At 44.6% G+C, this 25,682-nt stretch overlaps 2 protein-coding genes across 3 annotated transcripts in view; one reads left to right on the top strand and one right to left on the bottom strand.

Annotated features, from left to right (window-relative positions):
* Pde6c (phosphodiesterase 6C, cGMP-specific, cone, alpha prime) overlaps positions 1-11,070 on the bottom strand; it is a 35,997-nt gene extending 24,927 nt beyond the window's left edge. Inside the window, exons 1-6 of one of the 2 annotated variants that reach the window (XM_013034390.1) lie at positions 10,452-11,070; positions 3,701-3,853; positions 3,506-3,595; positions 2,533-2,673; positions 1,135-1,209; positions 93-157 (exon numbers count right to left, since the gene is read on the bottom strand). In XM_013034390.1, the coding sequence (XP_012889844.1) occupies positions 93-157; positions 1,135-1,209; positions 2,533-2,673; positions 3,506-3,595; positions 3,701-3,853; positions 10,452-10,931 (1,004 nt within the window). In that variant the 5' untranslated portion in view covers positions 10,932-11,070. The remainder of the gene's footprint in view (positions 1-92; positions 158-1,134; positions 1,210-2,532; positions 2,674-3,505; positions 3,596-3,700; positions 3,854-10,451) is intronic. The other variant, XM_013034392.1, reaches the window with a different exon arrangement.
* A 7,023-nt stretch (positions 11,071-18,093) lies between these two features.
* Positions 18,094-24,995, top strand: Rbp4 (retinol binding protein 4, plasma). Its single transcript, XM_013034315.1, has 6 exons — positions 18,094-18,191; positions 18,312-18,441; positions 18,546-18,682; positions 18,851-18,957; positions 23,913-24,125; positions 24,702-24,995. The coding sequence occupies exons 2-6, from the start codon at positions 18,331-18,333 to the stop codon at positions 24,737-24,739; spliced, it is 606 nt and encodes a 201-aa protein (XP_012889769.1). The 5' UTR covers positions 18,094-18,191; positions 18,312-18,330; the 3' UTR covers positions 24,740-24,995.
* The last annotated feature ends 687 nt before the right edge of the window (positions 24,996-25,682 follow it).

The raw sequence follows: 25,682 nt of genomic DNA, 5'->3' as shown, positions 1-25,682 counted from the left end.
CCCCCCCCCCCCGCCAAAAATAAAAAAGAATGAACTGCGTTGCAAAAAGGAAAAAAATGCAATTCCTACAGTTAATTCATGCCAACACTCACGGAATCACTTTGATCTCTTCTTTTCCATGTAAAATGTAGTCAATGATTTTATAAAAAGTAATTTCCTGGGAGAGAGAGAGAAAGAGAGAGGGGGGGTGATTTAATGTGTAATATTGTTTCCCAAAGAAAACACTTATCATTAAAGGACTTGTTTTATCAAATGTCTTCCTAGTTACATTTCTCTGCAGGCTAAATTAACAAACAACTCTCATTCTAATTACAATCAGAAATAGTATTAACTGTTTTTCTGCACTAAGACTAGACTAAATTTCATTTTAAGAAGTTGCATTCACTCAAACACCTTTGAGGGGAAATTCCTTGACTACTAAATTGCCAGGTAGTCTATTTACTTTTAAATGTTCTTTTTTGTTATTGCCTGGAAATACCTGGTGTTAATAAATTCACTAGGAAGAAGAATCACTTAATTTCTCAGTGCAATAAATATTAAACATTATGCAGGGTCCCCAGCTCTGCTGGCACTGGCTTGTCTGCACCAATAGGGGATCCATCCTCAAAGCTAGAAAGGACTTGAGTACTCATCTATCTATCGACTTTATCAGGTGGATGAAGAACCTGACACCTGAACGCGCACCACCTCATTAATCCTTTCCCTGTGTGCCTGGAGCGCATAATGGATAAGCATGAAGTTTTCAGTTGAGGGTGAAGTTAATCTAGCTCAGTCCTTCCCGAGCTCCCAATTCAGCAGAATTGAAGAGTGATCCAGGCACTTCTTCCAACAGTTTTGGGTCCCTCCCTGCTGAGAACCACTGACCCACCCAGCCTTGACTTCCTGGAAAAGGAAGTGGACATATTAAGTGATAAATGAAGGCTGGAGTACCCTAGCTGCCTGAGACATAGCTGGGATTTGATCCTCAAACTCCTCTTCTAGTGCCCTTTCTACTATGTCAGCATCCTAGAGGAAATTACAGGATAAAACCTCAGAGCTTCCCAAGCAAATGCTATTTCTTTTCTGTACTGTAGCGCCTTAGTTCTAGCACCTGACACATGCCCAGACAGCATCGGGCGTGATGTTTGCATTTACCCTGCCATCTGGTGTCTTGGGACCTTTATAAGGCGCCACTTCTCCAAGCTTCACTGGCCATTCATCATAGAATTCCTGGAGGCAATTATATTTAGAGATTATTAAAGATTATTATGGCTTACTAGATCTTATCCGAATTGCATGTGTATTTTTCTGTTAACCTATGTAGCTCTGGAATTTTAGATCTAGAAACACCTATAATTCCCAGCAATACTGCTTATGAACCTGTGATTCGATACAAATTCCTTGAGCTTGAGCTCAGGTCCTAGGCGCTGTCCCTGGGCTTTTTGTGCTCAAGGCAAGAGCTCTACCACTTGGGCCACAGCTCCAATTTAATATGTTTTGAGCCTTTCAGCCATGAAAAGACATGGAGGAACAAATGTGCATTGCTAAGTGGAAGAAACTGGTCTGTAAAAGCTACATACCAGCTCACACCTGTAATCCTAGCTGCTCAGAAGGCTGAGATTTGAGAATCACGGTTCAAAGCCAGCCCAAGCAAGGAAAGTCTGTGAGACTCTTATCTCACCAAAACCCAGAAGTGGTGCTGTGGCTTAAGTGTTAGAGCACTTAGCTTGAACTGAAGAGCTCAGGGACAGTGCCCAGGCCCAGAGTTCAAACCCCACTCACTCACACACACACACACACACAAAAGCTACATACCATATTCCAACATAATCTTGTGGAAAAGGTATCGATTCAGTAAATTATGTATTATATATATATAATATATATATATATATATATACACCCACACCCACACATATATATGCATTGATATCTATATTTATATCCATATCTATATCAGTTGGTTGCCAAGGGTTTAGAGGCAGAGGGAGAGAACTGGTCAGTTTTGGTGTTCTGAAGCTATTCTGTATGGCAGTGTAATAACAGGTATGGTGCATTGTACATTTGTCAAAACCATAGAACTGCATGACACAGAGTGGATATTAGCATAAGTGATGAACTTTAGTCAATAATGGGGCCAGCTTGGTAACAAATGTACCACACTAAGGTCAGAGGCTAACAGTTGGGGAGACTGGTGGCTGGGGAGGGGAGAATAAGAACGTTGATGGGGACTCTTATTTTCTGCTACATTTTTTCATAAACCTGAAATTGATCTAAAAATTAAGGGCTATTACTTAGATAGTGGAAAAGACTTGCTGAAACACATACAGTTAGGAAGTGGACAAGCCAAAATCCAAGCCTGTATCCTTTTTGCTTCCAAATGCATACTTTTACCTCTGTATCATGCCTTATTAGCATTGATTCTGGTGGTCCATTGTGATTGGTTATTTACACAGTGTATCCATTTTCCAATGGATTAGTTTTCATTTTGGCATGCATTTTCTAGGTGAATTCCAAGGGGAGGAGGTGACAAAGTGCATGGAACGTGACAACCTTCTCTTTGGTCATGTCCAGCAGTCCAATGGAATATCGTTCACAGTTCAGGTATGTTCTCACTGTGTATAGGGCTTTGTGAAACTGTCGCTCAACATCTGTGAGCTCTTCGAATACTTTATTGGCTGACCACATAAGGATCTGAAAGTAGGTATTAAGAAAAAGAAAACTGTTAGGACACAATGCACTATGGAAAGATGGGGCGTTTGGCCAAAGAAAACATGAGTACATCAAATAGAATGGTGACATGGCACTAGACATTGCTATTCTACTTTGGAACATGTATATAACAAAAAAACTACTCAAATTCTCTAGGGAAATGAGGAGGAGACCTTTGTGATTCCAAAGACTTATTCAGCGGGGGAAGCCATGGTTGATTTCCAAAGGGCAAATGCTCTCAAGTTGGAGATACAGTCCCTGGGCAGAGTCCTCTGGCCCCCCCGTGGTCCCTCATGGGTAGACAAACACATATCCTTCACACATCTGTAGCTTGTCAGAGGCAATTTGGTGCAGAACTGAGTGGGAAGGGTCTTTAGAACTTGTCTATTATGTTGTATGGACTGCAGAAGCTATGGTTCTTGTCTACAAGTAGTGTTCTTTAGCTCTCTGCCTCAAGGAAACCATGAGCCTTCGAGGAGTGATTTTCCACTTTTCAGAGTGCTTTCCTACTATCCGGACACTGCTAAGAACTTTCTGTGCAACTAACAACAACAAAATGGTCACACAAACCATGCAAAATAGGTATTATAACTATCATTGCCATCTCTCAAATTAAGAAACAAAAGGCATGAAGGACCCACTCAGTTATCTGCAGGGATGCAGAGGAAGGGAGAAAGGGGAGGAAGGATCATGTCAGGACTCATAGGACTGAAGCTCAGGGATCTGTCCACATGGCTTAAACCTCAGAGGGTGAGGTGGTGTCTGATCCTTTGCCTCTGGGTCCCTTTGTCAGAACATACCAGTGTGCCCTTACCTGGCTTCTCCGGGATTCAACACTGTACAGGTAGCTTGTATGTTGGAGCTTCAGAATTACAGAGACAAAGTTGAGGTACTTGGAAAAGACCTACAGATGGCCAAGAAGAACAAGTTACGGTTGTGTCACCTACCTTGGTTATATAGCAAATGCATTTCCTCCACCTCTGACTGTACCACCCAGCCTTAGCATTACCTCCGCATCCTGTGTGGAAAACTCAGATGCGCTCACTTTATTCACCGCCATGACCACAGCCAGGACCTCCTTGCCCACCACGATGGGGCTTGCCAGCATGTTCCTAGTGATGTACCCGGTTTGTTTGTCCATGAAGTCAGAAAAGTGGCTGTTCTGAAGAAAATATTCACATTGGCCAAAACATCATCGGAGTGTAGGAACTAAGATTTTATTTTTAGAGATACTCACTTTTTAAAGTAGTTGTACAAAGAGATTTCAATTCAACTTGTCAGTTGGTGATTATAGTGCCTTTTGTATGTGTGCCAGTCCTGAGGCTTGAACTCAAAGGGCCTTGGCACTGTCCCTTAGCTTTTTTCCACTTTTTTACCACTTGAGCCCCACCTCCATTTCTGGCTTTTTGGTGGTTGATTGGCGATAAGAGTCTCAAGGACTTTCTTGCCCAGGGTTGATTTTGAACCTTGATCCTCAGAGTTCAGCTTCCTGAGTAGCTACAATTATAGGTGTGAGCCACCGACACTCAGCTTCTTTTCTACTTTTAAAATAAAATTTCCTTTTCTAATTTGATGTGATACTTCTTTCACCTAACATCATTTTCTTTTTTTTTTTTTTTTTGGTAGGTCGTGGGGCTTGAACTCTGGGCCTGGGTGCTGTCCCTCAGCTCTTCAGCTCAAGGCGAGCACTCTACCACTTGAGCTACAGCGCCACTTCCGGTTTTCTGGTGGTTTATTGGAGATAGGAGTCTCATGGTATCTCCTGCCCTGGCTGGCTTTGAATTGTGATCCTCAGATCTCAGCCTCCTGAGTAGCTAGGATTACAGGCATGAGCCACCAGTGCCCGGCTCCTAACATCATTTTCTGGAGTTCTCTCCAGTCCAAGGCAGATGACTATGAACTCATCTTTTGGATGCTCTATAATCTATCCATTCAGCTGATCTAGTCTGCTCCATTTTCCCTACTACAAACAATACTGCACTTGCCATTGTTGCTTTTGCTTTTACGTGTTAAATTCTCAAAGCAGAAATCTCTTTTGCTGGATCAACAGCTTACATGTAATTTAAAAAGCATTAATTTTACAAAAGATTGAAATTCTTTCTTTTATTCACCCTGTATGAGATGTCCACCAGAATTTCCAGCAGGAAATAAGGGCAATGTGGTCAGTAGAACTCAGCCTCAGAACCCCTTGCAGATAAACCAGATTCCAGACCTCACAGCAAACACCCAGGGGTCCTAATCTCCAAAAGGGCACTCTGGATTCTCCAGGAGCCTGCACTTTTAATGATCCATGGGATTCTGACATTCAGCCCACTGGGTGAATTGCCCGTGTGGAGATGGAACCACTCACCATGCAAATGTGAAATGCTGGGAGAATCAATGTGGCGTCCAACCCTGAACTCTTCCATTTCTTTGGAAGACAGCAGTGTGTAATGGAGAAAGCTCTTCCTTGGCTGAACTCAGGCCCCAAGTTACTAGCTGTGTGACCCTGGCCATAGCATTTTCTTTTGTGCCCTTGTTTTCTAATCTGAAAGTGGGGAGAATGATCCTTCTGACTTCACACTGTGGTTTCTAGTTAGTAGAACTGCCAGTAAAGGCAGAGTACTCAGGAGAGTGCATGTAATAAAGCAGAGTCTCATTAGATAAAAGAGCAAGAAACTTGGGGCTTTTAAAAACCCTTTTTAAATTATTGTTTTGTTCTAGCCTTAGCTTTTCTAACCAAGTCTAGTCACTGAAGAAATGAGATACCTTTTGCAGGATATAGGCTTCCTATGACCACAGACTCCCTTTCTCTAAGGGCCAGCTCTCTGGTGCGTGCCCCCTGAAGGCTTTATCTGTTACTGATCTCTGCTTCTAGTAGCATCTCAGGCCAAATGTTTCCAGATTGCTTTAGATTCTTTCTCTTAATCCACTGCTTGAGTAGGCAGCTTTGCATCCTGATTTCTTCCTACTCTCCTCTCCATTACAGTCCCTGATGGCCTTCATTGACACTTGGCTCCTGGGCACTAAACAGATAAAGGAAATTTGAGAACTATGGCCCATGGGGTAGAGTCAAGCAGTTTCTCTTTCCCAATATAGTTCACTCAGTAGCTTCAAGATTTGATACCATTTTATTATAGATTCTGAACACAGGATATGTTCTTCATTTCCCTTTCCAGCTTTGAGAAAATGGCTTTCAAATTTGAATGCTTATTTATGATCAAATCTGAATGTCTTGGTTAAACCATCCGTCAAATTCTAGAGTAAGGGAGCTGTAACTTTCTAGTGCTTTTATTTTTCACTAGCTCCAACAGTCCTTAGTGAAGTTCTTTAAGCACATCCTGTGTTTCTCAGATTCCCAAATTCTTATGATGGTTTTTTTCCCAAAGAAGTTCCTGAAGGCAAGCGGAAAATATTGCTTGTAGAGTCAGTGTGTCTGATCCCTCCTGGGCTGTGGTATAGATAAATCCTGACTAAACCCCTTAACCTTTAACCCTTGAGATCAGGAGGCAGAAAGAGAGGCAGAAAGATCCAGGAAGGAGGAAAGGCAGATGTCAGCACCCAGCTAATTATTGCAAACTTCCACCTACTCCTGGGGCTTTTTCTTTTAAACTAGTCAGATTCAGGAACATGCTTGCAGTTAATCAATAGCTCTCCCAACAGAACAAGAAACTATTAGCTTGAAGAGGACATTTCTGTTTTGCTGCTGTTGGATGATTTCCTGCCTCTCACCTAGTTTAAACAGCCAATAATCATTGACCCTTTTTGGCTATCTGCTCTTAAATCTTCCCAACTCCCAAACTCCTACTGGCATAATGATGATCCTAGCCCAGCAATAATCAATTGAGCATCTACTGTGATATGAGCCAGGCATTTTATGCACCTTCAATCTGTACATTTGGTTATCTCCCTTCCTCTGTGGTAGAAATCAGTCCATCGCATGGTCACTAAGCCTCAGATATGGACCTGCAGTTGTGTCTGTCTGATGCCCAACTACTCACCCTACATCAGGTGACTTTCCTGTGACTACCCAAGATCAGTGTCAACTCTGTGTCTTGTCTATGTATGAGAAGTCTTTCCCTCTCCTGGGTAACATCTTTAGTCAGTGATGGAGTAGAAAAGGAGAGATTGACTCTCACGTCACACCATGCACATCCTGCCTGACCTGGAGTACATTTTCTACTTGAGAGATGGAAATGCAGATGGCCCTTGCCTACTGTACAGAGTCTTTACCAGAGCCACATAAGGTTAGGCATGTAAAGATGCTTTATAAATTGCCAAGTACAAGAGAAAGGTGGAGGATAAATGCAGAATTTCATTTCAAACATCGGTTTCCACTTGTGTTCTTGTTGTGGATTTATCAGTGGCTAAAGCTTGGGCAAACCACGGGGAGACTGGGTCAGCAGTCGCAATTCGATTCTAGCTCTTCTCAGTTGCTCACATGTCCCAGGGAGACACAGCTCTGTCTTCCATAGGAAAGGGTTGAGCTAAAACAGGGTTTCCACACCATTTTCATCTTTTAATATTCCACATTGCTTTGAACTTCACCCCCTTCTTGGTGTCTGCTCATTCAGTAGGCCAGTGTTTTTCAACATTGGCTGGCTGAATCACCTGGGTAACTTGTAGAAATTCCAATGCTTATATTCCAATCAGTCTGGTATAACTGACCTTCTGAGAATCTCAGCATCAGCATTTTTTAAGCTGCCAATTTGATTTAAATGCACAGTCAGGCTTCAAAAAACACAACTCAGGGCTGGAAATGTGGCCTAGTGGTAGAACGCTTGCCTGGCATGCTTGAAGCCCTGGGTTTGATTCCTCAGTACCATATAAACAGAAAAAAATCAGAAGTAGTGCTGTGACTCAACTGGTAGAACACTAGTCTTGAGTACAGAGGGACTCAAGGATAGTGCCCAGGCCCTAAGTTCAAGCCCCAGGACCAGCAAGAAAAAAAAGCACACAACTTAGGATGGAAGGGGAGAGGAGTAATAGAAAGCAAATAATCCCTTTGTCTCCCCTCTGAGCTCAGGAGAACATCTGCCTTCACACACACACACACACACACACACACACACACACACACACACACACACACACACCTCTGTCATAATAAGGGAAAGTCACTTCTATCACCAACAGTCCTACAGTCCTGTCTTTGGAGCAATGCACAATGTACAGGCCAGTCCCACTTTACCTTTAAAATAATTCCATCTAGCATTTTCTTCTGGAGAATTGAGCTCTTTAGAATATGATTTAAATTACTTTAGAGAGATCATTTTATTTTTTAAAGGTATTATACCAAAAATTATTATACCCCACCTCTCCTTAAAAAAATTCTTTTTAAACTCAGAATAAATTTCAGGTTTTGTTTTTGTTTGCTTGGTTAGTTTGTGCTTTTGGTGTCAGTACTGAAGTTAGAATCCAGGGCCTCATGCATGTTCTCTGGTTTTTCACACTAAGGCCTGGTGCTCTAACACTTTAGTCATATCTTAATTTCTGATTTGTTGTTGTTGGTTTTTTTGGTTGTTTGGTTTTTTTCTGCTTTATTGGAGATAAGAGTTTTTATAGATTTGTCTGCCGAGGCTGGCTTTCAACTTACATCCTCAGATCTCAACCACCTGCATAGCTAGGATTACAGGCATGAGCCACCCATGCCCGGAAAGAAAAAAAAAATCTTCAATGATTTTGTGATTCTTTGGTGATTTTGGAGATGGACTTTGCTGGAGTCTGGAAAGAAGCAAATTCCCACGAGAAAACAGCGTGTAGGGGGTGCAGCCCCTAAATTCAGATCAAGAAAAGCTTATTTCAAGGACACACATCAGTTTAGCCAACAGAAGCAGCTGCAATCACCTTAAAAGTAACAAACTCTGAAAGCAGGAACTGAAGAACTCAGGATGCTAAGGGCCACAGAGCAACCCTTGCACCTCAGGGGAGTCCGGAGTGGTGCTAATGTTTAACCAACAACAGCTCTCTCCAGGTCTGCGCAGAGCCTCCTCCCTTAATCAGCTTCAGGAGGTATTTGGAGATTATCCTCGTGTCTCTGAGAGCTGATGCTAGACCCTCCCACAGAAAGCATTTCAGGCCCTCCCTGCTGCTCTGTACCAGCACTTGCCATTCCTCTCCTTTTGTTAATAGAAAAACATAATAATGAGACTCAGTGGGAGAGAAAGGGCTGCAGAGAGACAGTCTAGGCATTGAGTGTTCAGGATTGGTGCCAAGCAAAGGATCATGAGTGATAACATATTTCCAGTTTTTCTAAAATGAGTATGTGTTGCAATGGTAAGAAGAGTCTAGAGTGATAACATATTTCCAGTTTTTCTAAAATAAATATGTGTTGCAGTGGTAAGAAGAGTCTAGTTTTCTGTTTTTATCAGGATCAAAACTAATTTCTGAGCTGGGTACCAGTGGCTCACGCCTGTAATCCTAGCTACTCAGGAGTCTGAGATATGAGGATCAAAGTTCAAAGCCAGCAGAAAAGCTTGTGAGACTCTTATGTCCAATTAATCAGGAAAAAGCAGGAAATGGAGGTGTGACTCAAGTGGTTTAACCTTGAGCAGAAAAGCTCTGGGACAGCACCCATGCCCTGAGTTCAAGCCCCAAGACTGGCAACACACACACACACACACACACACATACACACACACACACAAACCCTTGAGCTTTTGGTCTTGACCATCTTTGAGCAGATGGTCCGAATGTCCAGTTTATATGACTAGTATTCACTCTTGATAGATCTGAGTTGGAAAGGTAGTATTTAACCTTCACCTAAATTCAAACTTACAGTGACCCCAAATTAATATTTGAACTTTCAAATATTTTTACTATTTTTCTTTAAGAATATTGGACAATAAAAGAATTGGATGAATTTGTGAGCCAGTTCATCTCAAAGAAATTTCCAAGAGTTGTGAATTAAACCCATGGAGCAATTGCCGGGGTGGGCACTGGGTATGCTGACCCATCTTCCAGTGGGTGGCCTTGGACTGGTGGTGCTCAGAAGGAAATCCCCAAAGCAATCAGTGCCTGGGAAAATGTCAAACATCACATGGGACATACTTAAAAACCAGTATTCAAACTGGGTGCTGCTAGCTCACATTTGTAATCCCAGCTACTCAGGAGGCTGAGATCTAAGGGTCATGGTTTGAAGCCAGCCCACTAAACATCCATAAGACTCTTATCTCCACTTAACCACCAAAGGCCTAAAGTAGAGCTGTATGGCTCAAGTGGTAGAGCACTAGCATTGAGAAAAAAGAAAAAACACAAAAAACAAAAAACTCAGGGTCAGTATCCAGGACCTGAGGTCAAGCCCTCATAGCAGCACACAAAACAAAACCAACAAACCAAGCTGGGTGCTCGTGGCTCATGCCTATAATCCCAACTACTCAGAAGGCTGACATCTGAGGATTGTGGCTCGAATGCAATCTGGGCAGGAAAGTCTGTGAGACTCACCTCCATTAGACTACTCAGAAAAAGCCATAAGTGGCACTGTGGCCCAAGTGGTGGAGTGCTAGCCTTGAGCAAAAGAAGCTCAGGGACTACGTCCAGGCCTTGAGTTCAAGCCCCAGGACTGGCAACTCACACACACACACCCAAATATCTAGTATTCATCTGAAATTTAAGTTTAACAGGAAACCTTGTATTTATATTGGCTAGACCTAGGTGCTCCTCTTTCCTTGCTTTCCCCAGGCTTTAGCCAGACCATTGCCACAAGGATGATCCCATCTCTCTCCCATGACTTTCTCTCTAGCCCTGCTAAGACCTCTGCCCTGCTGTCAAAGGCCACCTACCTTTTTCACATCTGGGACATTCAGGGCTTTCTTCGTGTGAGCAGCCCAACCCACTATCCCGATGTCCAGTGGAAACACAACTTCTCTATCAGGGGCCACCAGGTTGTCCTCAAATTTGGAGGTTGGGGTGATGTCCAGCAGCCTGGAGGCCACCTCCGGTATGCCATTACGGGCTCGGCACAGGAACATGCTACAACGGTCGGCCTGCAGCAACCGGGCCAGCCTCTGCAGTGCCCTGTGAACTGCCAGTTCGGGGCTGCCCGCCTCCTCCTGCATAGACCCAAGTAGCTCCATGCACAGAGCCGACTCCTCCACCTGAGTCAGCTGGAGGGATGACATGCTGGCCTGGCCGGCTACCCCCCTGGTCTCTGAGTGTCCCCCCAGTGCCTCCACCTGCAGCTTCTTGTTGAAGTACTCCTTGACAAATTGCGGGTTCTCCTGCAGGTATTTCTCCACAGCCTCTTGGCTGATGTCACCCATGGTGTGGCTTGTTTTGCTGCTGCTGCTCAGAAAGGAAGTCCCTCAGAGAGCTACCTGAGGCGGAGTGACAAGAAGGCAATGCATTCTGGTCAAAATTATGCAGGACCCCCTAGGTGGTAAGTACCTCATACAATCTGCAAAAGGTAAAGCAGAAAGGTGGCTTACTTTCTGACACTCTGGTGATATGACAGAAGGCCCTGGCTTATATAGTGGCATTCAGAAAGCAGAGGATTAAAAGAGCTCTTTAGGACACTAAATCCCTGAGCATTATTAGTCCCTAAGTCCTCAGAGCAGCTAGATCAGCCAGGCAAGTGTCAGGCTGAAGTGTCTATTGCAGAAAAGATAACAACTGCTGATGTCCACAGCCAAGGAAGAATCGTTGACATTACTTTGACATGGATTGGCAACTTGAATTGTTCTTCCATGATAGCTATAGGAAGTGCTTGTATGAAGACCCTGGAAGTACTTGTGGCAGGTGTGTGTATATATATATGTATGTATAATATAATATATATGTATATATATATTATACATATATTATATATATATATATGGGGGAGAGAGAGAGATTTTAATGAGCATTGGCAAGAGAAGGTAAAGTTTGACATGAACGTATCATAAAAGTGAATACTAAGCCAGATGCTGGTGGTGGCTCATGAATATAGTCCTAGCTACTCAGGAGGCTGAAGTCTGTGGATCTGGTTTTGAAATCAGGAGAAAAATCTGTGAGACTTTTTACCTTCAGTTAGCTAGTAAAAAAGCCAGAGTTGGAGGTGTAGCTCAAGTTGCAGTGTGCCAGCCCAGAGTTAAAAAGCCAAGAAGCCAAATGAAAGTGTTAGCTTCTGAGTTTAAGCCCCAGAACCGGGGGGGAAAATACTTATTTTTTGCTAAAAGTCTTTTAATCATTCATATTGCATGTTGTACTCTTTCTCTAAAGTCCTAATCTCTTAATTGCTCTAACTTTAGAAGGCATGACTTTAGAAGTAGTTTAAAGATATAAACCTTGAGGGATAATACATGCCTGTAATCCAGTTATATGGGAGGCAGAGAAAGGAGGATCGAAATCTAAGACTAGCAGGGGAAAAGCACGAGACCCTATCTGATTATTATTACAGAGGTGAACAAACATTTGTCTCCAATCTACAAAGTAATCAATTACACTTGTTAACCGATATCATTAACACAAAGTGACCCATGGACTTGCTAGCTGGTTTTTCCCTGCAAAGCATGCTTGGATCTTGCTGTCAAAAAGCTGAACATCATGTGTTTTTGCTCCAAGGTAGCTCATTAAATCTACTAGATAGTAGCTGTCCTGTGTGTTGCTAGGATCCTGAACATCTAGGGGACTGCTGGCTCAGAAAGAACACTTAACAGTATTTAGTTTTGTTTAACATTCAGGTTATTAAGCTTTTTACTTCTATTAAGCACATTTCCTCAAATATTTAAACACTGTACACATCTAATAAGTCAGAAATCATAAATCAATCGTCTTGATTACATAAATGCTGATTTTGAACTTAATGAAGCTCCTTAAATGTTACAGTAGATCTACAAACCTAATAAGACAAATTCTCTTCAAAGAAGAACCTGCATAACCTCTTACCCTGACTCAAAATTAAGTCTACATTTAAGTTTGCTTCTGAAAGAATGAGGTGTGGGTTTCACTGAGTTCTCGTAAGAGCTTTTTACCTCACTGGTCCCTCCTGCCCCCCCAAAAAAAAGAAAAAAAAAGAGGCAAAGTTACAAGCTCTAGCTCATGAATTGAGAGATTCTTAGATGGAAAATGTTTTTTCCAGAGAAGGGCACTCAACTGGACTTTCAGAAGTTATGCCTGTTGTCTGGTTTTGATTTCCCTGCTACCTCAAAGTCAAGTGTATACATTGTCTTGTAGCTCCTTAAATCATACCCAAGTCTGGACTCAGGAGGCTCCTTGGAGGAAGACTATTTTCATTTATAACATTATATTGGTATCTTATAATTAGGACAGCGTAGAATGTATTTTCCAGGAGAAGTTAAGTTAACTGAGTCTCTCCTTCTATCAGTCTACCTCATCTTGTGGATATTCTTTTCTACCTAGGTATTTTGTGTGATGATGGTACAGTTCCTGTTCCTTCCTTAAAGTAAAAGATCTACTCAAAATTCCCTGGCTCCATCCCACCCTCTTTAAGTAGAGAGGGAGGGGGAAGAAATTAACTTCCTTTAACTTTCTGTTTAACTTGACATTTTTTCAGACACATTCTATGTTAGTAGGGACATGTAATATTCAATCCCATATTACTAAAATGTTCCATTGCTAATAGAAATGTTAAATATTTCTACAGAAAGTTATATCTCTATACTTGCTAAGAATACAGGCAGGAAATGGAAGCACCAATGTGGAACCAGCACCAGTATCTGGATTTAACTAAGTGCATTTTCCATCATTCGTGGAACCCACGCTTCAGCCCAGTCTTGGCCAGATCCCCCATTCCTGGCCTTAGCTGTCATGGAAACTCAGTTCTGCTAGATGGGAATTTCAGATGGTAGCAACTGTAAATGGAGCTTTCCGCTTCACATTGCTCTCAGAAACACTTCTCGGCCTACATCCATCAGGTGGTGTGATCCACATTACTGTTTTCAACTAAGTTGCTAAGGTTAGCTTATAGCTTTGCAACCACTGAAAGCACCTTAATCAGAAGAATTAGTTTGACTCTTTCTACCTGAAAACATTGGCTCAGGATTGGCCTTTTCATTTGTCACCCAATGATTTTTTGGAATCTTTGAAACGCAGTTGGAGGATAAATGCTGCCCAGTTTCCTTATTTTTTCCCCCTTTTTTCTTGGCCCCACTGTCAGCCTGGAAATGCAAATACCAGATTGTACAAAATGGAATGGCTGGAAATATTTGATTTGTTTTAGCATAAGAACATAAATGTATCTTACATGGGCTCGTCTTTCAATTATGGTGAAATGCTTTTCAGTGTTTTCTAGGGGATAGTGACTTGTGTGCTGCTGTTAGCGTTGACATTAATTTCAGTCTTGGTGGCTTAATCCAATGGAAATTTATTTCTCGATTATGTAAATTCAGCCCAGGCTATTGCTGCCTTCTCCAGCAGCCACCAAGAGAAGAAAAGAGAATATGGCTGATGGGACAGGCTGCTCTTATGGGATCTGCCCTAGACACAGACCAGAGCTTAGGCTGTGCTTTATGGAGCTTTGGGAAGGGGTACAAGGGAGGCAGGGCTGGCAGGGTGGAGCCCATGGAAGGGGAGAGCAAGGTTGTGATGAAAGGACACTGATGATTGGTCCTCAGGGCCAATCTTGAATTAGCTGTTGATGCAACACCTATGATATCCACCTGTCAGGATGCATCCCATGGGAAAGCAGGTGGGGGGGGAGGGGAGAGGATACCACAATGAATGAACTATGATCTGTCTTTCTGTGATGAATGGCAAAGAAATGAACCTTGTGTGAACTATATGCAATTCGTAAAATGGAACTTGAAACACAGTTTTACTTATGGACAAAAAAAAAAAAAAACCCAAGGATGATATGGGCAAAGCAAATAGGTTTTTTAAATTGTCTGATTAAACATTCCCTGTAGAAAATTTGTAAAATACAAAAGGTACAAAGAAAAACTCTAATCCTCTCACAGAGGTAGCCCCTGTGAATGTTTTTCCTTTTGATATTTCATATATATGCATATTTGAAAAGTTGTTTTTATGAGGATAAATTTCAACATACTGAAGTTAAAAACATCAGTTGACTTGAATTCATGATTTGTAACCATGAAGAAATTTAAGAGAAAAGGCCAAAATAAACTTTTTCTTTGCTGGTATCTAAAAACACCAAGGTTTCACTAAAGAGAGGAAAGGAGAAGAGAGGAGAGGAGAGGAGAGGAGAGAGGAGAAGAGAGAGGAGAGGGGAGGGGAGGGGAGGGAAGGGAGGGGAGAGGAGGGTAATACCTGAGAATGGGCATGGGTTACAATTTCATAGTTAGATTATGAGTACACTGCTTCTTGGGCCATGTCACCCCTTTCTTCGCTTTCCCCCATTTTCCCCTCCTACAAGTTGTATAGTTCATTTTTTATCTAGTGTACATTGAATACATGACTACATGTATTTGCTCACCCTTCCTCTATTTCTGTGCTCCCCTTGATCCCCCCAGAAAAAAAGTAAAACCAAAACAAAGGAAAAAACATGATTCCAGGTCTTGGAATTTGTTTAGATGCATAATACCTTAACTGTTCAGAGGAGTTATACCTTTGGATTCCTCTCCTATATCTACTCTCCTTTAGTTAGTTTGTGTATAAATGCACAGAGCCCCATATCGTTATCATGTTTGATTGTATTTTAAATCTACACTTTAAATCTCCACATATGAGAAAGAACATATGCTGTTTGTCTCTCTGAGCTTGGCTTACCTCACTCAACAAGACTGTTTTAGGTCCATTCATCTCCCGACAATGGCATAATACGATTCTTTCTGATGCATGAGAAAGATTCTACTATGTATAGTATAGGGACTACATTTTTCTGATCCCCTCATCTATGGTAGGACATCTAGGCTGTTTCTGTAACTTAGCTGTTAGGTTACACAGACTTTTAATCACCTAATAAATAAATGAGTACCTGTTATTGTGGAAACAATTACCACATACACGCATTGAAATCCCTATATTTATTCCCCATAACAGTGTACATGAGGAGAGCCAGGATATGTTCTAGGAGAATTTGCAGAAATGGCCAAAGGGGAATGAAGAGAACTTCCTCTAGCAGTAGCAACTGTCCAAAAGCAATTGGGCTTAGCCAGGAGTTCTCCATCCCTGAGGAATTGAGCAGAAATGGGAAGCCTTCCTCTCTGGAATGCAAAGGATAGGGTCCAAGCATTGAATGGGAGACAGGGAGTCCCCAGAAGCCCTTCCCACACAGAGTGCATAGGTGCTTGCCTGTCTATAGGGTCAGACACATTGGTTCCTGAAGGTGAGGATCTGTCTGCAGCACATTTCATTTGGTGTGTTTGGGAATTATGGTTAGTTCTTCTTATCTTTGTGTTCTGCATCCACAAATTCAGCCAATAGGGACTCATAAATATTTGAGGAAAAAAATTCCAGAAAGATCCAAAAGAAACAAAGCTTGAATCTTCTGGGCCCTCGCACACAATGCTGAATCCACCAGCATGAGGTGACCTGACGCACCCTGCTGTGGCCTCCTGCCATCCCACAGCTCCTCTGCTTCTCTCAGGCACTTGTTTGTGTAGTATGTAGTTAGGGTTATGACTGACATTGTTCGCTTGTCATTATCCCTCAGGGAATTACAGTGAAGTGTAAGTAGCAGTACAGCAGGACAGTATCTGAACACGTGTAGACATTTCTTGTCATTATTCCTTAAATAGTACAGTATAACAATTACTTACCCAGTATACACATTGTGTCAGGTCCTCCTGGAAGTCTAGATAGTTTAAAGTGTACAGCAGGAAGTGCATGGGTTATACATTTTCTATAAAGACTTGGACATCCTCAGATTTCGTTATCCATAGGGTTGTGAAACCAGTCCTCTGTAGATACTGAATGGAAAATATAAACATCCTTTCACGAAACTAGCCCAACCAAATCTCTTAGTCAGCTCTTTGGCCAGGAAAAAATGTTATTTGCAAGCTCTAGGGTACCCAGAAATTAAATATATCATCATTAGCTCCACAGAGACAGCTGGGTCTCAAATGGAGCCATGCGTAGAGTGGAGGGTAGAAAGTAGAAACAGAGAAGCAGGTAGGTAGATGTGTAAAAACGTTGTGTAATCTGATTGCCCTGTAGGCAGAAGTCAGAAGGTAACTGTGGTTTGAGGCCAGCCAAATAAAAAAGTTTGTGAGACCTTATTTCACCCAATAAAAAGCTGAGCACAGTGTGTTTATTATTCAAGCAACGTGGAAAGAGTAAATAGGAGGGATCCTATCCAGGCCTGCTTGGAAAACAGTGAGTCCCTATTTGAAAAACAAGGAAAGCAAAAAGGTGTGTGGCTCAAGTGGTAGAGCACCTGCCTAGCAAGTCCAAACTTGCCAAAAAGAAAGGAAAAGAAATAGTTCCAGGGTGAGTCTGAGGACCAGTCCTTGTTGCTTTGTTTAGTTCTCTCTCCTTGCATAATCTCCTCCTCGTGCAGATCTCGTGCAACCAAATTCATCTTGATTACTATCAATTTGGGCAATGGAGACAGCTGATATTGTACGCAATCTTAAGAAAAACGATTTCTTTGCCCTATGGCTAACTCAGCTCCAGTCATTTCGACTGCTTTCATCAGATTAGTGGAACTCTTTAGCTTGAAATGGAGAGAAAAAAAAACCCTCTAAATTGTGGCCTAATATAGGCAAAAAAAAAAAAAAGTCAACAGCCTTCTGGCTTACTGACCATTGGCCCAAGAGATTTTGTTTGCTCTCTTTTACCCACTCTGCAGCCAACTCATTTCACAGCTTAGGAAACAGCAAAATTCGGATCTGGCTTTGAAATTAAAATGCACCATAAACAATTGGCATGTCCTGGGCCATATCAGTAGGCCCCAACCACTCAAGCCACCCACTGAGGTTGCTGAAAATATTTCCTCTCCTGCCCAAGGTTGCTGTTTCTAGAGAATATTTAACAGGATGTGTTTTAGTTCTTCTACAGATGTTGAAACTAAAGGACAAATATTGACTCAGCACCAAAACTCTCCACAAAGAGTAAAAGACATCCTTTAGAAAAGGAAAAACTACTTGGCCAAAATATTCCCGGACCCCGGTTCGGTTCGCCCTCAGAGGGCCAAGGGGCCAATTTGGCACAGGCAGGGTTTGGGGGGTTCACGCGCTACCCCCCCATCACTGGTCCCTTGTTCCCCTCGAGAGACCACCAGGCTGCTGTGCTACTGGGCAGGGCCTGGACAGCCTGGGGACCACGCCAGGCTGCAGCTGGCAGTCTCTGGCACCAGGGTTGGGGCCAGCCTGGGGCTTGGGTTGGCCTAAGCTCGCCGCCCAGGTCCCCCTGCGCGGCAGCTCCCCCAAGTCCGGGTGCACCTGGGAGGGGAGGCTGGCTCAGAGACCCTCCCCGCTCTCCGGAGGGAGTGAGTCAGGGAGAGTTATGCAAGTGCTGGGCTCGGCCAGCCCCCTCGGGCGCCTCCCCTCGGTCTTTCACCCCGCGGTTACGAAAGCGCGACCCCCTCCCCCCGGAGCTATAAAGTAAGCGGGCGGCCCGCGGGGCGCTCGCCTCCTTCGCTCCACGCGCGCCGGTGGCCAGGCTTGCGCGCGCGGCTCCGGGTGGTGAGCCCCCCGCCCCGGTGGGGTTGGGGTGGTGTCCTGGGGGTGGGGTGCGGGGTGACGGCGGGGTGGGACGGGCGGCCAGGGTCCCGAGGGTGACGAGGGCGCGGGCGGTCCCCGCAGGGCGCACTTGGTGGGTGCGATGGAGTGGATGTGGGCGCTTGTGCTGCTGGCGGCGCTGGGCAGCGGCGGGGCGGAGCGCGACTGCAGGGTGAGCAGCTTCCGAGTGAAGGAGAATTTCGACAAGGCTCGGGTAGGTACCGCCCCGGGGGCGCCCAGGCACCCCAACCCCCCAACCCACCCACCCGGTGGTGGCCACCCCTGGACTCCCCAGTCACCAAACCCTCGCGTTCACAGTTCGCGGGGACTTGGTACGCCATCGCCAAGAAGGACCCCGAGGGTCTCTTCCTGCAAGACAACATCATCGCCGAGTTCTCCGTGGACGAGAACGGCCAGATGAGCGCCACCGCCAAGGGCCGGGTCCGGCTGCTGAGGTCAGTGTCCGCCAGCCTCTGTCTGGTGCCTGGCTGGCCAAATCTATCCTAAACAGAGGAGGAAGGAGCAGGCAGGCGGGATAAGAGGGAGGGGGAGGGGGGCTTTCCTCCCCTTCTCCCTCCCCTCACCCCCCACTTGGCTCAAGATCCCCTTTTGGCATTTTGCAGTAACTGGGAAGTGTGCGCTGACATGGTGGGCACCTTCACAGACACCGAAGACCCTGCCAAGTTCAAGATGAAGTACTGGGGTGTAGCCTCCTTTCTCCAGAGAGGAAGTGAGTAGTCAGCAGAAGGGGCATATTAGGAATAGGAGGTGGGGGAAATCGCACCTGGCCAAGTCAGATTTCTTCTCCAATGCCTCCCTTTGGGAAGAAAGGCCTGTAAGCTTCCTCTCCCTCCTCCCGGCCCGCTCTTCCCCCCAGTTCCAGAAGCCTGGCCCAAGCTCAAGGTTACCCCCAGTGCCGGGTTCCTCCCTTCCCCTCCATCACCCACTCCACTTGGGTTTGTCTTTCCTCCGGCTCTTTGGGCTGAATCCTTTTGAGACAGTCTGGCTTCCTGAAGCTCCCAGCAGAGGTGGAGACCCCTATCCAAGGAAAGAGGGAGCACTGTGCTTAGGGGTGGATGGTGGCTCAGTGCCCTGTGAGCGATGCTGAGACATGGAGAGCCAGACATGCGTTCTAGTTGCACACCTCCACCCCTACGTGAGGCAGGGCATCCAGAACTCCTAACACCCTAAGATCTGGCAGAATGATAACACACAATCTACAAGCTCTATCTATTCCATCTCTTTCTCAGAAGTTTCAAGTCTAGAGTCTATCTGGTAGAAGGCAGAATAATGTAGGCCAGGGAAGACATGTCATAGACAAAGAGAGGAGAGTTAACTAACCTCAGGGATGGGGCTCAGTATACAAATGAACAAACAGAGGCCCAGAGAAGGTAGAACTTTGTTCAAGATTGCCCAACAAGTATGTGAGAGAGCCAGTAGAAGGAAGCAAGGGGTACCAACTACCAGGCCCAGACTGGATGGTTCTGAACTGTAGTCTCTTTTCAAACCAACTTTGGCAAAGTATTATTTGCACATTCTTGTGCGATGAAATCTAGGAACACCTCAAGGAGACTCTTCCATGGGTGATCCAGGACAGAAATGTCCTAGATTACAGCACACTCTCCTTGACTTTCTAGAAGTTGTGTGTTAGATGAAATTCCTTCCCCTCACCTCAGGAGTCTGAGGCAAGAGAACCACAAGTTTGAGGCCAAACCCAAACACTACATTAAAAAAAAATCAAATTATTGCTTTAGTATTGATCTATGCTGTACAGAAAAAGTTGCTATACTGCTAGAGGAGAATGTTTTTATGGCCAGAAGTAATGCAAATTAGCTCAAATAGTGAAGTAGAACTTCCTAAAGTGATTCATAAGCTGGGTGCTGGTGGCTCACGCCTGTAATCCTAGCTACTCAGAAGACTGAGAGCTGAGGATCGGGGTTCAAAGCCAGCCCAGGTAGGAAAATCTGTGAGACTTTTGTCTCCAATTAAATTGTAGAAAAAGCTGGAAGTGGTGTTGTGGCTTGCGTGGTAGAGTGCTAGCTTGGAACCAAAGTTGCTCAGGGACAGTGCCCAGACCCTAGAGTTCTAGCCTCAGGACCAGGAAAAAAAAAAAAAGTAAAGTTTATACCTTTCTTTCCCTTTCCTTTCCTTTCCTTTCCTTTCCTTTCCTTTCCTTTCCTTTCCTTTCCTTTCCTTTCCTTTCCTTTCCTTTCCTTCCTTCTTTCCTTCCCCTCTCTCTTGTTCTTCCTTTTTTTCTTTCTCTTTTCTTTCTTGTTGCTTTCTTTCTATTTTCTTTTCTTTTTCTTGTTTGGTGCCAATACAGGTGCTGTCCCTTAGTTTTTTTGCTCAAGGCTAGTGTTCTACCAGTTGAGCCACAGCTTTACTTCTGGCTTTTTCCTGATTAATTCGAGGTAAGAGTCCTCATGGACTTTCTTGCTTGGACTGGTTTTGAACTGTGATCCTCAGATCTTAGTTTCTTGAGTAGCTAGGATAACAGATGTGAGCCACCAGCGCTCAGCTCTTACTTTTCTGATAGTGTATTGAAAATACCAATAGGAGGAGAAACAAGGGTACTAACTCAAAGAATAACACATAATGCTCTTGGGCACTTTGAGGTATCCTCTTTAATAAAAATAGAATTGTTAACATTGTCTTTAGGGACAGGTGAGAAACAACCACAGAAGAGGTAGAGATGTTTCTTTAGTGGCCTGCTTTCCCTGTCAAACCATATTGACTCTACTTTTACCTCTTGTATTTGGGAGGGTTTATCGAGGATTGCATTTGGAAAGGAGAAAAAGAATTGAAACCTTGAAAGTGACTGGTGTATATCTGTCTGTTTTGTCTGTCTATCTATCTATCCTCCTCAGGTTGCTTTTCAGAAAAGAAGTTGTGCAGTATAGTGCTTCAGTTTGCCCCATTAAAATCAGACTGGTTTGAGTTCAAATCTCAGCTACCAGCTGTGGGGCCTTGTATTGTTTTCCCAGCTTTTCTATCCCTCAGTTTCCCCCTCTGCAAAGTGGAGGAGAATTGTAACATCTGCTTCTTGGATTTGTGCTACAAGAATGTAATGAGCTGACATGCAGACAACACTGGAAACAGTGCTGGAGATAAAACCTCTCTAAGTGCTTGCCATTATTGCTTCTTACCTTTCTGGTCAAGAACACAGAGACCATTGATTGAAGTCTCTTGTAACTGAAGAGTCAGAAGTTGAGAGTCATGTAAGTGTCAGGTGCCACTTGGTGACACCTCTCAGTTCAGATGATGTTTTCTGAATGTCTCACAAGATGTCACTTGATGTGTTGACCCTCTGTTTGGCATACTTAGCTTACATGGGACTGCTCTTTACAAACTAATTGTATGCTCCATGCTACTTTCTTTCTTCCTGCTTTTGTTTGCACATTAAACATGAATCTGGACATGAAGGTCACTCTATCTTTCCATATACTGCATCTTGACTAGATGTCTTTGCAAGGAGGCAAGCTGATGGCCTTCTCCAATGCAAATGCTCATTCTGTTTCCAGGGTTATCAGACTGTACTGGCTTGTTGCCCCAGCGTTGGTCAGGCTCTGGACTAGTTTCCCCAGCAATGAATGGGATATCTTAGGAGTCAAGAATGTCTTAAGAGTCATGGCTGTACCTTGGACTGACCTCTTGGATTTTCTCAGTTGTGAAATGGGAATAGAGCATAGTTTTTATTTTATAAGATTATTGGAAGAATTAATCAAAATAATGCATAAAAATGGTTACTTGATGTGTAATGGACAAAGATTCCTTTTGTCTTTGTCTCAGAGCAGGTCTGCTATTCTGGTGGCCAACCTATCAGGCTCAATAACTAAGCAGGCTGGAGTATTTACATCAGTGTTTCTCAAAGTCAGGGGCCTTAGGCCACCTGTGTCTAAATCAACTACGGTGTTTGTTAAAAGTGCAGCTTTCTGGCCCCAAATCTAGACTTAGAGAATTAGAAACTCTTAGGGTAGAGCCTGGGGCCTGAATTTTTGGGTTGTTCCCCAGCTGTGTGCCTTCTATATAATGAAGTTTGAGAGCCGCTGGTCTAGGTAATTCAGTCTAGAGTTACTTTGATCTACTCAGTATTGAGGTCCTGGGCTCCACTCACTTCGCCAGGGCTGCTGTATTGCAGCGTGAGTTATAAGGAGCATAAGATCTCTCTCCTGGCTGGCTCAGCTGATCTGTTAGGCCTGAGAACCCCAGTCTTGTCACTTTGGAGGACTGGAGGGCCCAGCAATAGGGAGCTGAAGGGACATTTTCTAGGCCCACGGGGGTGAGTGACAGATCTCTAATAAACCAGGTCCCCAAGGCCGTTGTCTTTGCAGTCATTTGGGGACTGATAATCCAAACCTCTAACCAGTCTGTAGGAGTACAGTGTGGGCTTGACTGTTGTGGATCACCTCTTCCTGGGTGGGGGAGTCAGGGACTCGGGGCTGCACAGCCACTGGCTCCAGCTCTCTCCCCCTTAGTTTACTCTGTGTAATTAGCTGCTGTTTGGAAGCATTTGGGGGTGTCTGGTTCTCCAAAGGTGCCCTGCAAGCCTCAGGGAGAAAGGAAACAGGCACTGGAAGTTACTTTCTGTCTACATTTGATTATACATTTGCCAATAATTGGGGGTGTGGGGAGGATTTCTTTTTAAAGCTATAGCTTTGCAAAGAGAATAGCCACTTGGACCATGAGTCAAGGTGACACTTAGAAGGTAGGTGCTTTTGTGTCTGAGAGTTAGAAGGTGGGTGCTTTTGTGTCTGAGAGTTAGGCACCCGGGGAACCCCAGATGATACAGGGATCCCATAGCAGGGGAAGGAGTGAGCTCATCTAGTGATGGAAATTCTGCCCCGCTGCTGATGCTCAGGAGCCCAGGCAGGGAGCATGTGTCTTAGCAGCCATGTGACTGCTCTGCCTGACTTCTCTGCTAGTAGCTTTCTGGTGACAGTTCAGCAGCCAACTGCTTAGACATCCTCCAAGCCTTACCTCTGGTCCTCACCCTGGGAAAGTCAGGAAGAGCTAGTGCTGGCTCCCTCCTCTTGTTAAGTCTGGAGTGAACTGAAAAGGGGAGCTCTACCCCCTCTTCTTCACAACCTCCTATAAGGCCTAATTTGAGGTGGAATTCTACCCCACTGGCACTACAGGGGTTCTCTGAGAGGCGTGACTAAGGCTGGACTTGGGGCAAGCTCTAGAGATGGCCTCACACCCTCTACTGCTGGGCATTGAGGCCCCTCTGCCTTTCCTCAATGTGGAGTACTATATGGGCAGATTATTTCTCACTGCAAGATCCTGACGTGACGACAGAGACACAAATCAGAGCCTTTTTGTTTGCTGGTCCCTCTCCCCTCAACTTACCTAGTGTCTGGAGATAATATGGCCGAGCCTGTGGACACTGCTTGAATCCCAATTTTGCTCTGCTCTTTGTGATCCTGGGTGAGTTAGTTTCTTTGTGATTCTCGATGTTCCCATCTATCAACTTGGTTCCATATGTGAAGTAACTGAGAAGACACAAATGCCTATGTAGTGACAGGGACAGAATTTAATGCTGAGGAAGTCCGAGCTACAGTCACATGTCAACGAGAAGGCTAAGTGAAGTAGAGATGGGGGCAGTTCAGGGAAGGTACTGGAAGGGATTTGCACAGATCCCTCTTGAGGGCAGGAAGTCAGTGGACCCTGTGGCTGTCTGGCTTGCAGATGATGACCACTGGATCATCGACACGGACTATGACACCTTCGCGCTGCAGTATTCCTGCCGCCTGCTGAACTTGGACGGCACGTGTGCCGACAGCTACTCCTTCGTGTTCTCCCGCCATCCCAGCGGCCTCACCCCGGAGGCACGGAGACTGGTGAGGCAGAGGCAGGAGGAGCTGTGCCTGGACCGGCAGTACCGGTGGATCGAGCACAATGGTGAGTGCGCTTTCCTCCTGGGGCGGGGTGGGGGTCTCGGGATGGGCAGGCCTCCAAAAACACTGCATCTGCAAATACGAGAAAGCCAGGGAGACCAAGAGGTCCATTCTGGAGGTCCTTCCAGGAGTCTAGCAATGAACTATATTTGGCCCCAAATAATAAAGCACTGATCCACACAGCAGGTCTTATGCTCTTGGATCACAGCCCCTCCATTACCCCCAAATTTAAAGGGTTTTAAGAACAACCTTGAGGGTATGAGGGTGTGTATAAATTATAGCCACATGCTCAATGGAAGAGCACTTGCCTGGCAAGTCAAGGCCCTAAGTTCAGTCCTGAGCTCTGCAATATATGTGTGTGTGTATACCTGTGTATACAGGTATACATGTGTGTGCGTATTTATGTATATAGCCACATCTCATTTAGAGGGCATCATTTACTGCCATTCATTCAAAGGAGGCAGAATATGAATGAAGGCCAGCTTCATTCATATGAATGAAGACCACCACGGTATGCCTTATGGACATGAACACTGAGCCCACCTTTCTCTCATTAATGGCTTTGCGTTTTGCATTGCAGGTTACTGTCAGAGCAAACTATCAAGAAACATTTTGTAGCAACTTCAAGGATGGGAAGTTTCACTTGAAAACTTCTGATTAACTCTGAATCTTCATCTGTATTTATCTTAAGAGTTTAGTTTGCCCTCCCTCTCCTACCCTTCTCTCTAGGAACATAAAGCCTTCAGTACACATAAAAACTACCTGTGGCAATGAGTGTCTCTGTTCATATCATACGTATGTCGTTACTGAAGGTTTTTGAGGGACCACTTCAGGGACTCCAAAATGATTTAATAAAATATAGTCACCAGCTCCCTGCGAGTGTGAAGTTTGATTTGTGGTCATAGGTACACTTTTAAATACCAGGGCATTCTTCCTTCCCCCTTGCTGTGACCTTCCACCCATTCTAATGGCTAATATCCATCATGAAAGATTGTGGCTTCTCCCAACTTCCTCCTAAACGTAGGAAGGCTTAACTACCTGCCTGGTCATGTCCCAAAGAGCAAATGGATGAGACCAGACCAGAGTGGAGCCTGTGAGTGGGTCATCCCAGAGCTGGAGTTGAGAGGCAGAGATTCAGAGGGAGCTCCAGGAGGTAGCCCCACCCTTGAGTTCAGTGGAAGGAGCCTGGAAGCCAGAGCCGTTCTGCCCCCTCTCCACCCAGTATATGGGGAGAACTGAGGTGAATTATCACTTAAGAATGCTAATGGATAACTGCATGCAGAGGCACGTGCTTCTGTTCTCAAGGGGTGCCTACAGGCCTCTGGTGCTCATCTTGGAAACAAGATGAGAAGTTTCGTTCCCAGTTCAGGTATTAGCTGTGTAATTTGGAGCTGAGGATTGTGGTTCAAAGCCAGCCCAGGCAGGAACATCCATGAGACTCTTATCTCCAATTAACCACCAGAAAACTGGAAGTAGTGCTGTGGATCAAGAGTGCCAGCCTTGAACTGAAGAGCTGAGAGACAGTGCCCAGGCCCAGAGTTCAAGACCCATGACCAACACA

This window comes from Dipodomys ordii, unplaced genomic scaffold, assembly GCF_000151885.1.
Source record: "Dipodomys ordii isolate 6190 unplaced genomic scaffold, Dord_2.0 Scaffold188, whole genome shotgun sequence".
In the NCBI taxonomy this organism is placed as follows: Eukaryota; Metazoa; Chordata; class Mammalia; order Rodentia; family Heteromyidae; genus Dipodomys; species Dipodomys ordii.
This window is presented reverse-complemented; position numbering and strand designations above follow the sequence as displayed.